Here is a 21,414-nt window from a genome sequence, read left to right as displayed (position 1 = left end):
TCTTACACTGGTTTGGTGAAGCCCTTGAGCACGGGCACAGTGCTGACAAACATAATCAGGACGTCGAACCACGATCATGGATTTCTGGTTACTCTGCACAGCGAATAGCCTTAGACGACTGTACGAGGTGTGTTTTATTAAAGATGTCCACTGACCCACTTCCGATGGACCTAGTGGAATGAAACTTGGCATAGGTATTAGTCTTTCTCCACATAGGAACCACCAAGAGTTACACACTTCTCCCATCGTTTGAGGCACCCTCATTTTGCGTCTCAAACCAGGACTTGACTTCAGAAATCAGTGTTTCATCATCTGTGAAACGTTTTCCCTTCAAAAATGACTTCATGGTTGGAAAGAGGTCGAAGTCAGATGGTGCAAGGTCAGGAGAGTAAGGAGGATGTGGAAGGATTTCATAGCCACAGGACCGCGCTTCTGTCTGGGCAACATGAGAGTTGTGTACTGGAACATTGTCTTGCAGGAGACGGACACCCTTGGTCAGCATGCCACGCCTCTTAAGCTTGATAGCGTCCCGCAATTTCCGCAGCAGTAAAGCATAATACGCTCCTGTAACTATGGTACCCTTTGCCAAGAAACCCATCATCACTACTCCGTGCTGGTCCCAAAACACCGTGAGCATGACCTTGCCTGGAGAGGGTTGGACACGTGCCTTCTTTGGGGGTGGTGACTCCACATGCTTCCATTGCATCGACTGAACTTTAGTCTCAGGATCATAGTGATGGACCCATGTTTCATCCTGTGTGATAAGTCTGTCAAAAAAGTTTGCCTGTTTCTTTTGGCACATGTCCAAAAGATCCTTTGAGCAATTAATTCGTTCCTGCTTTTGGAGAGGTGTGAGCAACCTGGGAATCCATCGTGCAGACACCTTATGCATGTTCAAATTGTCATGGATGATTTTTCCACAGACCCTACACTGATCTTGACATATTGTGCTAACTGGCGAACAGTTATACGTCGGTCTGCCAAAATGGCGGTCTCCACTTGATGGATAGTGTCCTCATCAATGTCTGAATGGGGGCGACCAGGAATGGCAGCTGTTTCCACAGATGTCCGACCACACTTGAACTGGCGATGCCAGTGTTTAACAACGTCATATGATGGGGCATCTTCCCCATAAGTTGCTTTCATTTCATCGAAAGTTTCATTTGGTGTGCGACCTTTCAAATATAAAAACCTAATCACCGCTCGGTATTCTACTGGCTCCATTGTCACACCCTACTCGATCATAACACCTGTAAAAGTGGTAAGATTAATAGTTCGGTGCTGCAAATTCAGACATAATATATAGATACATGTATCATTACACATGTGAAATTTCAACCAAATATGATAACCCTAAGTAGTTTAGGGGAAATCTTAAATGAACACCCCTCGTACCTCCCGTGTCCCCACCAACTTGAAGATTTGCAGTGTTAACGTTGATCATATGGGATGTAATCGATGATTCCTAGAACAGAACTTTATTCAATTCAATACTATGTCCATACCACGTTTGCACAGAGCAGCATATTTTGTCCAAGGGTGGCGACTATTTTACCTTTGTTACAACTGATCTGTTTGATTGCCATGTTTGCTACAATCACTCCACTGACCAAGTTTCATTAAAACGCACAGCTGTGTGTGAAGTCATGACGTAGCACAGTCATATAGAAAGACATAAAGACATTCATTAACTAGGTCTATTCATAGATATATTATTCCATCTTCCTTTGTTAGTTGGTAGTCGTTGACACGAAGTTCCAAATTTTAACAGGTTCAGGTAAACTACTCAGGCAGTTCTGACTGACAACTTTCAAAATTACATGAACTTCACCAATTTTGAAAGAGTTTGCTTTCGGTGGAAAGTATGCAATTAATATATAAGAGTTAATGTCATCTTCGGCGACAAACGTAAAAATGGAACAAGTCACACAAGAAACTTGAGTACTGAAAATACGATAGGCTTACCCATAAGGATACATTCGCGGATGCAGGATCCAGAGGATATGCACAGGTACGCACATCAACTATAATCATGCTGACATATTTTTAAAAAAATATTTGGTGACCCTTTTAAATACACACCATTATTTGATTAAACTTTGGCTGACAACGCAAAGTGTTTCCCGAATCATGTGCCGGAATTGTAAGGTCAGTACCACCCCCAGCCCTCTAAAAAGCGGTGTCCGGGCATGCTATATCTATCTGTAAGGCCAATGGAGTAATCTCCAGTTATACACATCGAGATGCCACGCGACAATCCAATCATTTTACATAAAAAAAACTCACCGTTTTTTGTCACATGAAGGCAGGGGGATAATTTGTACATTCACACCCTAAATGTGTGTGCGGACAGTCAACATACGTCTCACATCACAGGCGCCCCATCAGCCTTTCTTCATCCTTGCTGCTCAAGTGGCAATCTTTTATTTCAGACACAGGAATTTAATCCGAATTCCCAACACCAATTAAATATTTCAGAAGATTTCTAACATCAAAGTGTGTTCAGTTAATTACACTTGTGGAGAGAAAACGTGTGAGTGCGGTTATTCCGCCTCCACATCATGTAAGAGACAATCAAAGAGACAGGAAATCATGTTCCTGGATTTGTTCTGTGTAAGGCGCCACCAATTGGTTGGCCAGAATCCTCTCGAGCAAACACTACTGTGACAAGTATCACCAAGTTTATCTCCATTATCTTTCACAGACATTTGTCAAGTTAATGTAATTTCTGAAATCAATACTTAAAACCCCTGGAAACACATAAGGGCGTTGTACATGGAATGTTTGTTTTTCTCCATAATGGAGATTTTGTGGACGTTCCAGCTAATGGGTATTTGGTACTCAGAGAAATGGTCACTTCAGTTCAATATCAGCCCAGGCAACTGATCTTGTGTTTTGGGACAGGGATTTTAACAAACCTTCCAACACTTTTATGGTGATAGAGTAAATGCGGAAGTGAGTACTTAATAATGAAATATAATGAAAATATAATTCAACTGGATGGTTGCATTGGCGGTTTCAATGTCTAGAATATAGGTCTCATACATGTGGCAATATTAATACTGAGGCAATGTCGACCAGTAAACCCTAGAATGTCTGTTTAATCCAAAGGTGTTTAGGAGAAAACGGTGGAACACACTTAATGATCAGTAGATCTTCCATCTTTAGGTTGTTAGCATTAATGCTGCAAGGAACACACAAATTATACAATCAGGATCAGGTTTTACAAGGGAAATACAGAATACTTTTACCACTTTACAGGATCCTAGACCAGGCAAGTTACAGTCAGATCGGAATTCTGTGAGCATGTTTTACAGGCACCATTGCTGAAACATGTCAAGTTCAGATTCATTGGAGTGAGTGAGTGAGTGAGTGAGTGAGTGAGTGAGTGAGTGAGTGAGTGAGTGAGTGAGTGAGTGAGTGAGTGAGTGAGTGAGTGAGTGAGTGAGTGAGTGAGTGAGTGAGTGAGTGAGTGAGTGAGTGAGTGAGTGAGTGAGTGAGTGAGTGAGTGAGTGAGTGAGTGAGTGAGTGAGTGAGTGAGTGAGTGAGTGAGTGAGTGAGTGAGTGAGTGAGTGAGTGAGTGAGTGAGTGAGTGAGTGAGTGAGTGAGTGAGTGAGTGAGTGAGTGAGTGAGTGAGTGAGTGAGTGAGTGAGTGAGTGAGTGAGTGAGTGAGTGAGTGAGTGAGTGAGTGAGTGAGTGAGTGAGTGAGTGAGTGAGTGAGTGAGTGAGTGAGTGAGTGAGTGAGTGAGTGAGTGAGTGAGTGAGTGAGTGAGTGAGTGAGTGAGTGAGTGAGTGAGTGAGTGAGTGAGTGAGTGAGTGAGTGAGTGAGTGAGTGAGTGAGTGAGTGAGTGAGTGAGTGAGTGAGTGAGTGAGTGAGTGAGTGAGTGAGTGAGTGAGTGAGTGAGTGAGTGAGTGAGTGAGTGAGTGAGTGAGTGAGTGAGTGAGTGAGTGAGTGAGTGAGTGTGAGTGTGGTTTTACGCCATTTTAGCAATATTCCAGCAATATCACGGCAGGGGACACCAGAAATGGGCTTCACACATTGTACCCGACTGCCCCTCAGCTTCATTGGAGGTGTAGTTTCAGGGAACATGATAAAAATGTAAGTTTACAATGTTGTTTAATGCTGCAGCCAGTAATATTCAATACATATCATGGTAGCCTGTAAACTATCAAGTCTGGACAAGGCAATCCAGTGAGGGACGGCATGAGCAATCATCAAGGCCATCAGTGCAGTGACACCCATTAGCCCAGTCACACCACCTGTTAGCTGGCTCTTAGGAAACCACATGGGCCCTGGGAACCCATTCTGATTGCCAAACACATTATCAACATGTACTTGATCAGATTTGTCAGCAGGTTCTATGACACAATGCTTGGGTCGTCAAGGCAAAGCTACAGCATCAATCTGTCTCTATGATGGATGGACATACAATGCTTGCCAAAAAACTCAGTTGAACACTTTGGTTCCTGTGAGAAAACACTTAAAAGTGCTGGAAAAGGTGAATATATGAGAAAACGTACAACTTTATGCATAACAACTTCTAGTTTATTGCATACTGCGACGTTTCAATGAAGATTCTTACACTGTTATTTAAAAATCATAATGGTGTACAACGAAACGTTGCTATATGCAATAAACCAGAAGTTGTTATCTATAAAGCTGTATGTTTTCTCTCTTTCTCACCAACTTCTAGAATGCCAATCAAACAGCAAGTGTAAGTATAAGTGTACCTTTGAATTGATAACTGAAATTTAATTCAAATAAAGACTCAATACAATTTTCTTTTAAAACAATATTTTATTTCACTAACAGTGACTCAGTGTAGTCAACGTAAACCCTGGACATTCTTGTGTCACCAGTGATACTTAAGTAAACCTAGGTGAAGCCCTAAGTATGTCACACTCATACACACAGGTACAGCCGACCAAGAAGGTGAATGTCTCAATAGAGAGCCGGCTTTATCAGCATCAGTTTCACACTTGGTAGTGAAACCTATACCAGTAACAGTAAGACAATACAATGTATCACCATTTCATAGATGGATAGTCATTCACAAACGACAGTTGTTGTGCAATTTTGTTAACGTCTTCCAGGCCAACCTTGTGATAAACTGTATCATTCTCTAAACCACTTTGTACACAAATTGAAATACCACCAATACTCCTGGAAATAATTTACACTGTACAGTTCACATATTCTCCTATATGTCATCACGTTCATGAACTTGCAGCTTTCTTCTGCTCAAACTCTTTCATCCTCCTTTCCAGCTCCGGCCTGTAGTGACGGATCAGGCCCTGTAAACAGGAGTATCAGTACAGATCTTAGTGGAAGGTGTAACACTGCTCTAAACATTTGCACACTGAGAGAGAGGGTGTACACAGAACAAAGGCACTCACCACAAGCACAAGTTGCTGATAGTTGTCTTTATCATAGTAACAACTAACTTGATCAGGATTTTGTTTTCAAGTCTAAGAAAAACAAGGGTTTTTTTTCTTAAATTTGAACTGTTACCATTTCTTGTTTTTTTCCAAACAACAACTTGAGGTTGAGGATTTTACAGAATGTCTATCTGACAAAATACCCCAAATCATCATGTATCAAAATAATCATTATATGTGTTTGATGGGGGTTCAGGGTAGAATAATTTTTTATCAGACTTTTAACTTTCAACTGCACCCATAACCATTCAAAATCCTTGCATTTGTATGCAACACCATCTTCACAATTGCAACAGCTTTTAACAGATTAAAAAGTACACCTGTCAGTTGTGACCCACCTGAACTGGCCAGGCAGCTCCATCACCCAGAGCACAGATAGTGTGTCCTTCAATCTGCTTGGTCAGTTCATACAGCATGTCAATCTCATCCGGCTGAGCGTTACCCGTCACTGAAGTCAAAGGGAGATAATCAATCAACGTGGACACAGGCTAAAAAAGGGAGATAATTATAATTCTTGTACCCTTGAATTAATCAAATCCATCTTATTGCTTTATATACTTATGTGAAAGAGTACATTAAAACCTGAAAAAATGCAGTTGACACTAAATATTTACACTGACAATGTATGGGCACAAACAACATGATCATCTCAGAGATTTTGTTCAATAATGTATTTCAAATTATGTTTCTTGAAATTTAAGCAAAACAAAGAAAAGTTTTGTTTGTTTGTTGTTTAACGCCATACTCAGCAATATTCCAGCTATATGATGGCGGTCTGTTAATAATCAAGTCTGGACCAGACAATCGAGTGACTGACATCATGAGCATCGATCCATGCAATTGGGATCGATGACAAGTGAAATTACAGGTTAAAGAAACAGTGGTTATCATTGCTATAACTTATAAAATCAAACTATAAATAGTTTGGCTAATTTTGCTACTCACTGAATCTGTCCATAACCTTTACCATCCAGCCAGTGCCCTCTCTGCACGGTGTGCACTGCCAACAGGACAACAATATAGTATCCCAGTGTTACAAATAAACCTGAAATTTTCTACAATAGTATCAAAATCTAGGTCCCACCTTAAATTTTGTTTTAACCTTATGGTTATGACTGGCAAGGACACATTCACCTTTTTTTAGTCATTTTGAAAATTATACTCCAACTGGATGAAACAAAGAAATGACTTCAGAATAGCAAATGAAAATTGTCATTTTTGACCTCATCCTCGGTTATCGAATGAATCAAATTTAGAGTATGTAGACATGGGAGAGATGTCTTTATGCTAAATGGCAGTCACAGTTGTAATAGAGGGTTCATGCAACAAGGACAGACCTGTACTGGCAACCATGCTTGTCATATTAACATGTCATTTGAACTGGACTCAAAACAAAGCTATGATGGGGATTGGATTCACAGTATTTATCCCAACAAAATGGAGAAACACTGGATTATGGAGGATGTTCTTTCCCTGAGATACAAGTTATTACCTACACTCCCACAAACAACCCTATTTACTTTCATCTGAATCCAGAAACACTCTGCTGAGAAAGATCCATCTGTACTTACTTGTCCACAACTCTCATGCTTGTAGAAGTCCATGAGCCTTGCAATGCCACGCACGATATCAGCCTGGTTGTTGAACACAATGAGGGCAGCAGTTCCCAGGCCTGTCTGAACCTGGACCAGAGCATCGAAGTCCATCATGACGTCATCACAGACCCTGACAAACACAACACATGGATTCATCAGTAAAACAAATCACCACGCAATGCAATATGCCTGTACGGAAACCAAACAGCTCTGATATTCATGTGTTAGAACTTAGGTTAATCGCCTGCATCTATAGAGAAATTCACTGTCAAGTTCCAAAAAATGAAGAACATATATGGAAAATGGAGCACTTTTATTTTTCATGTAATTCATCGCTTAGGGGGCTTTCCAATTAAAATGGATGTCCTGACAAGTAGGTTTTCACTGTAAATATAAGTTACACAGGCCTGAGCCTGAAATTTGTAAAATCTCGTTCACACATCTTTTTCAAATACATCCAAAATTAGGCAAAGCATTGACCAATAATGGATAACGATTGTGCTCAAGACAAGGATATCGCCCAAGCCTTCATCTTCAACTTACTTCTTGGGAATGAGTGGTGTGGAGGAGCCCCCTGGGATGACTCCCTGTAGGTTCTCCCACCCCCCGATCACACCCCCAGCGTGTCTCTCAATCAACTCTCGGAGTGAAATAGACATCTCCTCTTCAACAGTGCAGGGGTTGTTAACATTGCCCGAGATGTTGAACAACTACAAACAGCAGAAAATCAAACATCAACACATTCACTGTTTACAAAGATTCAGCACTGGGCCCCATTCCACAAAGCCATCTAAGCGCTAAGTCGATCGTAGCTCCCATTCTTTATCACTGACTTACGACAATCATAGCGCTTAGATCGCTTTGTGGAACGGGGCCCTGATCAGTTCAGTGAGTGAGACATATAGGCTTATAATGAACTGTGGTTAACATAACCTAAAATCAGTGGTCCCTTTGAGTTTGTTATAACCATAATGTACTGTACATAAAAGATTCACAGATCCAGAACAATATAAAATCAAAAGACTTCTATGGTTACAGAAGCATCTCATTAATTTTCTAAATATTCATAAAAAGGCTTCCACTTAAAAAACAAATACCTTGGTGCCACGGTTCCTCTCCCTTCCAAATGATGCAAACCAGTCTCCCCCTCGCCTGCAGATGATCTGGACATAACACAAACAATGTCTTCAAAAATCTTCAAAACAAACATATTGACAAAAATGAAATTTCACGATAATTCCTGTATTATTTCTTTTAACATAAAACATCAACATTTAATGTCTTCCTATTCCACCATTTTCTAAATGTCAGTAAAAGACTTCATAAATTGAAAGTTACCAAACCTAAAAATTGTACATCACATTGATTTTGTTGCCAAAATGATTATCCAACTCAACAGAAATATTGCCAACGATGGTGCAATTGGCTGGTTGGTTGGTTGTTGTTTCACACTCAGCAATATCCCAGCTATATGACGGCGGTCTGTAAATAATCGAGTCTGGACCAGACATCCAGTGATTGATATCATGAGCATCGATCCACGCAATTGTCAGTGAGCCTGACCACCCGATCCCGTTAGTCGCCTCCTACGACAAGCAATAGTCTTTTACGGCAAGCATGGGTTGCCTTTACTACCCCGGATCTTCATGGGTTCGATGGTACAATGACTTACCGGAGCTACTGCTACTGTTTCTACATTGGCTACAGTTGTCGGACAGCCGAACACTCCAACATCAGCAGGGAATGGAGGCTTGAGACGGGGCTTTCCCTGTTTGCCTTCAAGGGACTCAATCAATGCCTGTAAAAACAATCATTCATAATGACATGAAGGACATGTTCACATATATCTCATATCATGCACTGCTATTTCTCAATAAATGGAATCTGTCTGTATGAAACACTGGCAAATGGTCACATAAGAAATAGATTGCACTGCATAAGCAAACACTAACAATTCTCACATATCATGAATATTTACACAAAATTGTAACAAGCTGTGTCATAGAAACAGAGATCTGGTAAACTGCTAACAAACTTATGTCTGAGCTCACTGCCTGTGTTAGATTCTAAAATGGTAAGAAAATGTACAACTTTAGAGATAACAACTTCTGGTTTATTGCATATTGCAATGGTAATAGAACTGCATACTATATTCGCTGTAGTAAGCACCCCGTTCCATTAATCAGCCCCTTATAACCTTCAAGACCAATGTGTAAGTAATCTGTATAAACTCCGCGCTCTAAGCCCCAAAATGTACATGACAGTCCTTATTTTCTGGTACAGGATTTCTTACAAATGACCCAGCAGTCAGTCAAAGAGAGGGATATGATTGCCTTGACAATATTATCCAAATAATGTTGGAGCTTCATCAACGTTTAAACTAAGTTTGTTCTCTACTGCTTGATCTAATTACTGCGAATACGGTACATGTATCCAATCCAATAGAAACACTCACAGTTTCCTCCCCACAAATGTAGGCCCCAGCTCCACGGTGCACAAACACATCGAAGTCATAACCAGAGCCGCATGCATCTTTCCCGATGAGGCCATTCTTGTAGGACTGAAATAACAGAGATCATGAGAGTATGTTGTGTAAAAAAGTCAAGTTTCTTTAACACTGCAGTGACCAATATTCCAGCTAAAATCATGCTGACTTTTCTTTTTGGCCTTGAAAACCAGCTCACATCCACCATATCATGGGTTCCCCCGTGCAAAACAATGACACAAAGTTTATGTGGACTAACAGTATAGTGACATTAAATGTCCATAAAAAACTGTGGAAGTTTATGTGGACTGTAACAGTAAAGTGACATTGAACGTCCATAAGAAACTGTGGAAGTTTATGTGGACTGTAACAGTAAAGTGACATTGAACGTCAATAAGAAACTGTGGAAGTTTATGTGGACTGTAACAGTATAGTGACATTGAAAGTCCATAAGAAACTGTGGAAGTTTATGTGGACTAACAGTATAGTGACATTGAAAGTCCATAAGAAACTGTGGAAGTTTATGTGGACTAACAGTATAGTGACATTGAATGTCCATAAGAAACTGTGGAAGTTTATGTGGACTGTACCAGTATAGTGACATTGAATGTCCATAAGAAACTGTGGAAGTTTATGTGGACTGTAACAGTATAGTGACATTGAATGTCCATAAGAAACTGTGGAAGTTTATGTGGACTGTACCAGTATAGTGACATTGAAAGTCCATAAGAAACTGTGGAAGTTTATGTGGACTGTAACAGTATAGTGACATTGAACGTCCATAAGAAACTGTGGAAGTTTATGTGGACTGTACCAGTATAGTGACATTGAACGTCCATAAGAAACTGTGGAAGTTTATCTGGACTGTAACTGTATAGTGACATTGAATGTCAATAAGAAACTGTGGAAGTTTATGTGGACTGTAACAGTATAGTGACATTGAATGTCCATAAGAAACTGTGGAAGTTTATCTGGACTGTAACAGTATAGTGACATTGAATGTCCATAAGAAACTGTGGAAGTTTATGTGGACTGTACCAGTATAGTGACATTGAAAGTCCATAAGAAACTGTGGAAGTTTATGTGGACTGTACCAGTATAGTGACATTGAATGTCCATAAGAAACTGGAAGTTTATGTGGACTGTAACAGTATAGTGACATTGACTGTACATAAGAAATTTGAAGTTTATGTACATATATTAATTTGAAAGAGAAGTTGGAGTGACATTTGTACATGTACATATAAATTCATGTTGTTAACTATTTATTGTGTGTATTAGTGTTGGTATTAGAATATTATTATTTGTAGTAGTATTAGAATATTATTGTTAGTAGTAGTATTGTCAAGTAGTAGAATATTATTATTAGAAGTAGTATTGTCAAGTGGTAGAATATTGTTATTAGAAGTAGTATTGTCAAGTGGTAGAATATTGTTATTAGAAGTAGTATTGTCAAGTAGAAGATGTCAAGTCAAGATGCAGGTCTCAGACGTTTACCACTTGAGTGAAACCCATGAGCACAGGTATGGTGCTGAAAAACCTAGAAACATAATCGGGGCGAACCGGGATTCGAACCCACAATCATAGGTTTCTTGCGTGCCCAAGGGACGCAACTCTGCACAGCGAATCGCGGCGCCTTAGACGACTGGGCAACCCGTGCCCCCCATCCATGACAGTGACACTGGGGATGTTTTGATACGTTGTAACATCAGCTACTGTTCACCATTCATTTTATTGTGATTATCACTTTTCTTTTTTGTATTGAAAACCACCTCACATCCACCATATCATGGGTTTCGGCATGCAAAACAATGACATGATTACCTTTACCTGATGGCATAATGGGTGTTTACATCCATCTGACAGTAGCCACATGCGGTAACTGGAATGATTCTTATTCACCCAGGTTTCATCAAGATAAATGACCCGGATGGACAGGATGGAATATTTTCCCCTCAATACTGCCCCTTCATCATGACCACATGCAGTGTATCAAAATACCATCTCGTGGAGAGAAATAATATTAGTAGTCCTGAAAACAGTAGTTGGGGGGTACCTTCTGCTCGTAAAGCTCGTACAAATATCACTTGTCCCTAACTTGTATTTTCATGATTCCATTATTTCTATAAAAATCAAGGAAGGGGCAGTTGCACAAATCAGATCAAGCCTGGACCACCCAGCAAGATGTTGTCAACTGTAACAAAGCATTACCTCATTTATGGCTATCTGCAGATTGGAGGCTTCATTGTAGAACTCTCCTCGAATGTAGATGTAGGCTGTGAATACAGATCACATCACAGACTAACATCATCAACATACACAGCATGAAAGACATTGAAAAATAAACAAGAACTGTTGTGACTGAATTTGTTCGCATATTATAACATAATAGAATAGGTAGAATAGGTCTTCAGCAACCCACGCTTGCCGTAAAAGGCGGCTATGCTTATCGTAAGAGGCGAGTAAAGGGATTGGCTGGTCAGGCTCGCTGACTTGGTTGACGCATGTCATCGTATCCCAATTGCGTGGATGGTTGCTCATGATGTCAATCACTGGATTGTCTGATCCAGGCTTGATTATTTACAGACCACCATCATTCAACCCAAATGATTTCAACCAAAAAACAGGTTTTCTACCAAAATACAGGATTTCAACCAAAACACAGGATAACCAGAGAGCAAGATTCTGTATGCAGATGCTACCCACCAGCCCTGGCCCCCATGGCTTTGCCAGCCACCAGGCAGCCCTCAACCAACTTGTGAGGGTCGTGTCGCATGATATCCCGGTCCTTGCACGTCCCGGGCTCCCCCTCATCTGCATTCACCACCAGGTACTTGGGTCTGCAGGCAACATACAAGCACCTCGTGTACACAGTAACACTATTATACAAATAGCCATTACTGAATAACTTAAACACAGACTTAGCTCACCCAAATCCTATCCAGGACCTTTTTTCAAGACAAATTGTACATTTATCAGAACAATATGCATGGAAAGAAATAGTTATGTTGTATGAAAATGATCATATCAAAATAAGGTTCGCTATTAATAGTTCTTACCCAAGGGAAAACAAACATGATCCAAAGCATTTGTTCTAATCATAAATGTTAAGCGATCAAGTGTTTGACCCATAAACAAATGAACAATGTTGGCATTATTCTAATGTGTATTTACAACAAAAAAGTAAGACAGAAAACATGGAAAAATATACCTTTAAACGTCAATATACCTTTCTTATTATGACCAAAACTAATCACTTCATTAGAAAAGGTTCCAGAAACAAGCTGTATTCCTCCAAATCCTTGAATACACAAACACTAACCTTCCATCTGATGGCTTGTTCATAAAGCCCCACTTCATGCCAGTAGGAAACCCAGCACCGCCACGCCCCCTAAGGCCAGACTTGGTGATCTCCTTCAGAATCCAGTCAGTGCCTTTCTGGAGGATCTCCTTTGTCTTATACCAGTCTCCCTGGAATATCATCATCATCATCATCATCATCATCATCATCATCATAATCAGCAAGTGACATACATTCTACACACACTCTACACATATTGGGAATCAAACTTGGGTCTTGTCCTGTGTAAATGCTCCATCCCCTCAATCTTATTAAAATCAGATCTTTTACTGCAACACAAAACCTTATTGTGTAAAGATATGAGGACACCTGCGTAGTAGGTTGTGTTAGGTGAAGGTTCTTATAAGCTAATCAGCTTCAAGGCTTTTAAATTTTTTAGTACAAGTGAAGTATTCATTAAGTATATCTGATTTCTGTATCCTGAATTTTTTTTTAACTCTGCCAAAAACTAAAGCCATACTATTATATTGTAGATACCAGTATGTTATTGACCCTGTCATTATTTTAGCAACACGGCATATACACCCAAAAGGGTGAACCACCAAGGGTATATGGCCTTTGGAGGTTTTCATTAGTTAAGGTGAAAATTTCCAAATCAAATGGTAAAGAAATTAAGCTGAATTATTTTAGAAAGATGACCTCTGATTGGCTCAAGAACCCACACATTTGATTGGGTGGTCAAAATTCACTCAGGATTAGATTAGATTGGTTGTCATCAATGGTCATATATAAGTAGACTTTTTCTTTATATCGCCTACAAAAATGTTCACACGGTCAGTGGTCAACATTAGATGGTCTAGACACAATGAAATAAATCCAATCCAGTCCATTTCTGCCTGGTGGTGCATGTAAGATAAAACAACCAGTCCTTTCACAATTTTCACTTATCTCAGACAAAATGGACAAGTGGACTTATCCACTAACAGCATACTGCTCTTCCAAACTCACCCTTGACATAGCTCCTTTGAGTTTCCAGTCATGGACTTATCCACTAACAGCATACTGCTCTTCCAAACTCACCCTTGACATAGCTCCTTTGAGTTTCCAGTCATGGACTTATCCACTAACAGCATACTGCTCTTCCAAACTCACCCTTGACATAGCTCCTTTGAGTTTCCAGTCATGGACTTATCCACTAACAGCATACTGCTCTTCCAAACTCACCCTTGACATAGCTCCTTTGAGTTTCCAGTCATGGACTTATCCACTAACAGCATACTGCTCTTCCAAACTCACCCTTGACATAGCTCCTTTAAGTTTCCAGTCATGGACTTATCCACTAACAGCATACTGCTCTTCCAAACTCAGCCTTGACATAGCTCCTTTGAGTTTCCAGTCATGGACTTATCCACTAACAGCATACTGCTCTTCCAAACTCACCCTTGACATAGCTCCTTTGAGTTTCCAGTCATGGACTTATCCACTAACAGCATACTGCTCTTCCAAACTCACCCTTGACATAGCTCCTTTGAGTTTCCAGTCATGGACTTATCCACTAACAGCATACTGCTCTTCCAAACTCACCCTTGACATAGCTCCATTGAGTTTCCAGTCATGGACTTATCCACTAACAGCATACTGCTCTTCCAAACTCACCCTTGACATAGCTCCTTTGAGTTTCCAGTCATGGACTTATCCACTAACAGCATACTGCTCTTCCAAACTCACCCTTGACATAGCTCCTTTGAGTTTCCAGTCATGGACTTATCCACTAACAGCATATTACTCTTCCAAACTCACCCTTGACATAGCTCCTTTGAGTTTCCAGTCATGGACTTATCCACTAACAGCATACTACTCTTCCAAACTCACCCTTGACATAGCTCCTTTGAGTTTCCAGTCATGGACTTATCCACTAACAGCATACTGCTCTTCCAAACTCACCCTTGACATAGCTCCTTTGAGTTTCCAGTCATGGACTTATCCACTAACAGCATACTGCTCTTCCATACTCACCCTTGACATAGCTTCTTTGAGTTTCCAGTCATGGACTTATCCACTAACAGCATACTGCTCTTCCAAACTCACCCTTGACATAGCTCCTTTGAGTTTCCAGTCATGGACTTATCCACTTACAGCATACTGCTCTTCCAAACTCACCCTTGACATAGCTCCTTTGAGTTTCCAGTCATGTCGACCATAAAGGTTGGTGAAAATTCGGTCTTCATCTTTCAATGGGCCAAAAACAGTCTGAGAATAGAAACAACATTGTCACAGATTCACAAATCAATACCTGCAAATCAGACACACATATTCAAAAGTTCCAATGCCATTTGTTGCTTGCAATATCACTGTGTACCATCCTGATTAGCCTGTAACTTCTTACAGTCATGATATTACATTCAAATCAAAGTTACAGTTTGAAAGGGCAGCATCATAGGTAGACAATAGCGTGACATTGCCACACAAGATGGACGTATGTCTTACATTATGCACATTAAAACAATCAAAGTGCAATAAATGAGTTATAAATATGATGAAATGATACATCAATTTATGATTAAGCTACTAGATATATATAAAATAATTGTGCATAGATTATACATGAAATTTAATATATAGTAAATTAGTCAAATCTAAATATTTTTCCCATTTGGATACTTATCCTGCATTACTACCTAAATGCTTCTACTGCTGTTCTTTGACTAGGAAGACGGAGCTGTGAGAGGTCCTGGTTACAGAAATTGTTTTACCAACCAGTCGTGTGGCATCCGTCCTCCCACAGCTACCATGTGACTGGAAGTGGTAACATCACGTATAATCACATCACTCCTAGTAACGGACATCTGAAAAACTTCGCGGGTAGGCAGCAAAGCAATGGGAGGGCACTCTAGACGTAATAATGCAGGATAAGAATCCAAATGTAAAAAATATTTAGATTTTACGAAATGTTTTTATCTTATCCTGTGTTACTACCTTAATGCATTTTTATCAGATGGATAGGAAGGGGGAGCATACCTTTCAGATTGAATTTAGGATGGACAGAGCACCAGATTGTGTCCCTTTTATCAACCTCAGGACCCGGGGAGGGAGCGACCGAAGTCAACAGTAAGCACTCCGTTACTTGGTTAAGTCCCAGGTGTGTGTCTACGGCATATAGGCTTCCTCTAAAGGAGCCAATGACAGACATGAGGTAGTCATAGTTATTTGCAATAGAGGTGTATGCATATGCTGCGTAAAAGCAGCTATTAGCACAGGAATGGAAACTGGGGGCGACAGAGACACCGAAGGTATACTGATAATGGTTGATGGCGCCGGAATAACACCTCAGTCAACATGATTGACGATCCCCCAAGTCCGAGAAGTGTCCCTGTGGTCGACCATCTGGGGATGCCTGCAGGCACATTGGGTGTGTGTCGTTTTCTCAAGACCCTTAGGGATACAGTGAAGTCTCGAGGGGAGAGAGAGCGGTAAAACTTGCACCGTGACGATGTGGAACAGGGAACCGTACAATCAGCGCAGGGGGGAGCTTACACGCGCAAAGTAAGCACAGGAAAGAGACAAAATCAGGCGACAATCACACTTCTGGTCACATGGTAGCTGTGGGAGAAAGGAAGACACACAACTGGTTGGCACAACAATTTCTTTAACCAGGACCTCTTGCAGCTCCATCTATCTAGTCAAATGAACAGCAGTAGAAGCATTAAGGTAGTAATGCAGGATAAGATAAAAATATGTATTTTCTATTTTTGTATTATTAACCAAGTTTGTTAGCATGGCTAGTTTCAAACCTTTTCAGCTTTTGCTTCTGTTGAATTGGACCTCACAGCAAAAGACAACTGGGGAGTGACCTGTTTTCTGGCTGGAACAAGACCAAATGATGACCTGAGGTTGTGTAATTTGTATCTTAATGGATTGAAACAACTGATCTGTAAACATGATATATGTCCCTGCCACACTCTTTGCTACTGACTTGTTCTAAACTTACACATAAGATACACCATGGATACTTCTGTCATTGAAAAACTATCCATGTTTTTAGATAAAAAGAATCATAACCAAGATGACCGCTTCATCATGTCAATGATAATCAGGCATTGATTAAGAATTGACCATCACTTTGTGTGAGTTCATTGAGTATGAACTTTCATAAGAGTGAGGGCCAAACTGTGTGAACATCGGAGCTTGCGATAAAGTGAAAGTTAAGTCTCATAATTTTTTCATATCACTAGTTTTACCTCAAAGGACGTAGATATTGATCTATACACAATTATATTTAGTATGTGTGACTTCATGTTTACACTGACATCCATACAACAACGAGCTGTATTGCGGAATAAAATAGTGACATGAGCTTATGTATGCTCTACATGCTCAACAGGGTCAACTTTTGTAGTTTCTTTAGAACAAATGTATTCAAATAATATCCTCATTAGATGAGAAAAATCTGTTAAGAACTACCTCAGTAAGTCAGTCACAATGTCAGCGCATCGTAATACATTTACATCAAGTATAAGATGTCAAAATGGCCGACACGATATACACGACGGGAGAGATTTTCGAAGTTGTTAATGAAGCTGTGCCACATACATGTGTTAGTCATCAATGATCAACTGGTCGATCACTGAAAGGTGATTAAAGATGTGTCAAACAGACTCTACGGTAAATTGATAGATTGCTGAAGATGGTCACTGTCAGCCTAGACACGGATCGAGGCGATACTATGATAGATTGGATGTGCATTTTGATAATTTTGCATCACAACAATTGTATGCACAATAATGTATCGGCTGCTGTTTGTAAACTCTCTGTCTGTATGTCCTGTGACTGACATGTTTTGCATCTAATTTCTTACTATAATAAGGGGCTCGAAATCATGGGACGTTGACAAGTTGGTGCCCGATCGACTCTCCTCACTCGGCGAGGCATTATCACTATAAAATTAACAAGACCTGATCATTCTGCCTTCCAAGTGTTAACAGAAATAAATGTTCTCAAAGGTAAGACTTAATTTTAGTGTATTGTTATTGTTATTAGACACGTAATCAGAAATACTTTTCAAATTTTAGGAGCTCAAAAACACAGTTCATAAGGATACATATCACTAACAGATCAACAGCTTTTAACATCCAAATATTTGACAAATTTAATAAATGTGAGTAAGGGTAACTTCTTTGAGTGGCATTTAGAAGTTGGAGTGATGAAGTAAGACGAGTTCTATGGATGAACAACTTCTTTATTACAATTAGTGTTACGTTTCGGTGTAGATCCTAACACCTTTATCAAGCAAGTGAGTAAGGGTAGTTTTACACCACTTTAAGCATATTCCTCCTGTAATATCAAGGAGGGGGACACCAGAAATTAGCTTCACACATTGTACCCATGTGGGAAATCAAACTTGGGTCTAAGGTGAGGAAATGCTTTGACCACAAGGCTTCCTCACTGACCAAATACAAAAATTTAAAAATGATGGTCACTACTCAAAACTAGTCATGAGTCATAAACTACAAGAAAACTGGGGGCAACAATGCAGTTTACCTGGCGCAGCCCAAGCTCTACCATCCGCTCAATTACCGCGCTATAGTGCCACCGCTGTCTCATTATACTGTTACCGTGCCTCACGCTCTGGTTACTCTCGCTTCAGGATCCAACACCCGTTTTCGGTCTTAGGGAAACTTACACATCTTTACAATCAAACACCCGTTCTAGGTCTTAGGGTAACTTATACGTCTTACGATCCAACACCCGTTTTTCGGTCTTAGGGAAACTTACACGTCTTTACGATCCAACACCCGTTTTCGGTCTTAGGGAAACTTACACGTCTTTACGATCCAAAACCCCTTTTCGGTCATTAGGGTTAGCTTGCTTTGGGCAAGGGTTAGCCATAAATTCTTACCTTTTCAAGCGTTAATCCAGTTAATCCCATTGGTCGTTCTTGTTGACATAAACAATTGCGGGTGTGGTTTCAAGGAAAGATGAATGGGAGAGCGGACCATGACGTCACATGCATGCGCAATTCATTGTTTACCGAATTACGCATGCATGTCAATGGGGATTGTAATGACCTGTTAAATGAGCACTGATTACATGTGATAGCGCCTGTGGTCCAGTGGAAGAACGACGGCTAATTAACGCATTAATTAGCAGAGCCGGTGAGCCAGCGAAGCGCGTTCGAGCCCCCACAGCGCTAATTGGATCTAAAAAAGTGCACCCGGTAAAGTGCACTACTCCCAAACTAGGATACAACTCTTGTATGGAATATTTCTCTAATTTTGATCATTTACAAACATGCTCATATGAAAATCTAAATCACAAAACCTTGATCATGTTCCTCCATAATTATTGACATTGAGGCTGATGAAAAACTGCGTTAGAAATTGGCACTAGCACTAGTCCTTTAGTCCTTGCCAAACAAGGACTGCCCAATAGTTATGGTATCATAAGGTAGTAATTTGCCATTTTTAAGGGGTTTGGCTATATGTTATAGGAACTAGGCCTAGTGAACTGAAAATGTTTGTTTCTACCGCTGAAAAAGCATGAATAACAATTGATTACATCGTGACGGGAAAATGCAATTCATATTTTTCTTCTTACCAATCGATGACAGCAGGTTGGGGGTCACCCTGCAGAGACTAGCCATGTTGAATGCCTACGAAATTGCTATACGTCTTGTGTAACCTTCAGAGTTTATATAAAAACCCATCCAACATGGCGCTGTCCAGTAGACAGCAGTGGCGCAGTCAAAAATATTTTACCGACCCGTTTTCTTAATTATAAAATCATTCACACTCAGTGTTTTTATCTTAGTAGTCATCAGTTTGTAATTAATTAAGGAACACAATCGTCATATATATTTTTGGATGAGGATGACCGCTATTAAACCGGTTTTATTTCCAATATACTCCAAACATAATGCGCCAGTATTTCATAGACAGGGGCCAAGTTTAGCTGCGGGTCTCATGTTTATTACCTTGACCTTGGACCGTATTTGTGCGACTGCTAAGTTGTTCGTGGACATGCTCATGATATGCGTTGTGTTGCCAATTTTCTGTTCAGTACAAGACATTGTATTTGATACCTTGTGGGCATCTTGGGCTTTGTCTCTGTATTATTATGTATATCGATATAAATCATGGAATTTTACCGATTAAACGGGGGGGCACGTAAATTAAGGCATGGCTGAGTCAACTGCCAACCCGGTATCTCAAACAACGTTAACATTTGTCACCATGCAATAAAACCTACCGTCTCATTAAGCAGTTATTCTTTGTTTACTATATAGCAAAGAAAATCTGAAGTAATTTAGCTATATGCTCTGGTGACGTATTTTCATACATAAACATGGTCGATATTTATTAGTGTTAGTGATCCAGACAAGTCGGTTAAGATAAATTGTGAGAGAACGTAGAATTACATGCATCATATCAATATGGGATCACTAAATGCCATGCTAGATCGTGATGGCAGGCAAAAGTTCAAAGGCATGGTATCAGGGGATAGAAAGTATCGTGCCTGATGCAGATAATGTGTGAGACACGTTCCAAAATGTAAACCCCCCTTGTCGTCACGTGCTCGTGGGTAAAGAAAGTGTTTTGTGTGTGTGCCCAAGTGAAAAGGTGGGTAATGCTAATTCCAGCCGACCAATTTCGGACATGTACGCATAAACTATCATATCTGTATTGTAAAGAAAGGCAACAATTACAGCAATTCTTTTTCGTCTGTATAATTCGTCCATCACCTAGTGTATGTTACAAGCCCGTGAAGTATGCATGGGCCTATGACACCTCCACCCAGTCTCGTTAAAATCAGATCGTTGTGCTCGCTACCGCTGGAGCTAGCGAGAACTCCGGTCTGGTTTTCGTGGGATTTCAACCCTCTCCAAAGTGTGCATGTCTGTCTTATCTACCAATCCAACTTCAAATAACTGGTTTCATCTCAGAGATCCACTGAGTTCCTCAAGTTTATAAGAGACCAAAACAGTCCTATGGTTAAAAACAAATATATACATGTAAGATATAGTCATATAACAATTATTTATCATACAGATGTAAAACTCAATAAAAATTGGTTTGTGTGTGTGTGTGTGTGTGTGTGTGTGTGTGTGTGTGTGTGTCCCCATCGGAACACCTTGTTTGTGAGTCTATTCTTGTCTAGGTCAGTCTTGCGTATTTACGAATTACATTCCAACTGATCTTTACTGCAGTAGGGGTCCAGCCCCTATCACCAACAAAGGCAGCATTAGGAGGATGTTTTTGTGGACCCTTAAAAAAACTCCATTGCTCTGATTTTTACAGATTTCGTGAATGATAAATTACTACTGCCCCAAATTGCTGATCCATATTCAATCGTTGACCATACCATTGAGTCGTACACTGTACATACGAGGAATGTTAATTTGGATATTAGTAATCCCAGCACCCTATTAGCCGAGCTTGCCAGTGCTTTAGCCATGCATGAGTAATCTGAAAACTCTGTTATTAATAATCCTAGGTAACAGTAACTGTCAGCAATCTCAAGAGTTAAATTTCCACAGCTAAAAGCACAGTTTGTCCTTGGTGTTGCCATACGCCAGCAGTGAAGAATTGTAGAATTCA

The 21,414-nt window shown here is 40.1% G+C and overlaps 1 protein-coding gene across 2 annotated transcripts; it reads right to left on the bottom strand.

The window, feature by feature from the left end:
• Nucleotides 1-4,778: 4,778 nt before the first annotated feature.
• LOC124139501 (NADH dehydrogenase [ubiquinone] flavoprotein 1, mitochondrial-like) lies at nucleotides 4,779-19,571 on the bottom strand. 2 transcript variants are annotated; one of them, XM_046506618.2, is made up of 14 exons: nucleotides 19,415-19,571; nucleotides 16,612-16,682; nucleotides 14,981-15,070; nucleotides 12,842-12,990; nucleotides 12,226-12,359; nucleotides 11,731-11,795; nucleotides 9,490-9,594; nucleotides 8,707-8,832; nucleotides 8,132-8,197; nucleotides 7,578-7,744; nucleotides 7,011-7,164; nucleotides 6,385-6,439; nucleotides 5,778-5,887; nucleotides 4,779-5,295 (listed from the first exon to the last, which is right to left on the bottom strand). In XM_046506618.2, exons 1-14 carry the CDS (start codon nucleotides 19,458-19,460, stop codon nucleotides 5,218-5,220), a joined length of 1,416 nt encoding a protein of 471 aa, XP_046362574.2. In that variant the 5' UTR covers nucleotides 19,461-19,571; the 3' UTR covers nucleotides 4,779-5,217. The 2 variants fall into 2 exon arrangements, with proteins under 2 accessions (XP_046362574.2, XP_048251728.1); XM_048395771.1 differs by lacking the exons at nucleotides 14,981-15,070; nucleotides 16,612-16,682; nucleotides 19,415-19,571 and adding an exon at nucleotides 13,829-13,857.
• Between the last annotated feature and the right edge of the window lie 1,843 nt (nucleotides 19,572-21,414).

This window comes from Haliotis rufescens, unplaced genomic scaffold (genome assembly GCF_023055435.1).
Source record: "Haliotis rufescens isolate VD_foot unplaced genomic scaffold, xgHalRufe1.0.p SCAF_1, whole genome shotgun sequence".
Lineage (NCBI taxonomy): Eukaryota > Metazoa > Mollusca > Gastropoda > Lepetellida > Haliotidae > Haliotis > Haliotis rufescens.
The sequence above is the reverse complement of the archived record's forward strand: the minus strand, read 5'-3'. Positions and strand labels throughout refer to the sequence as shown.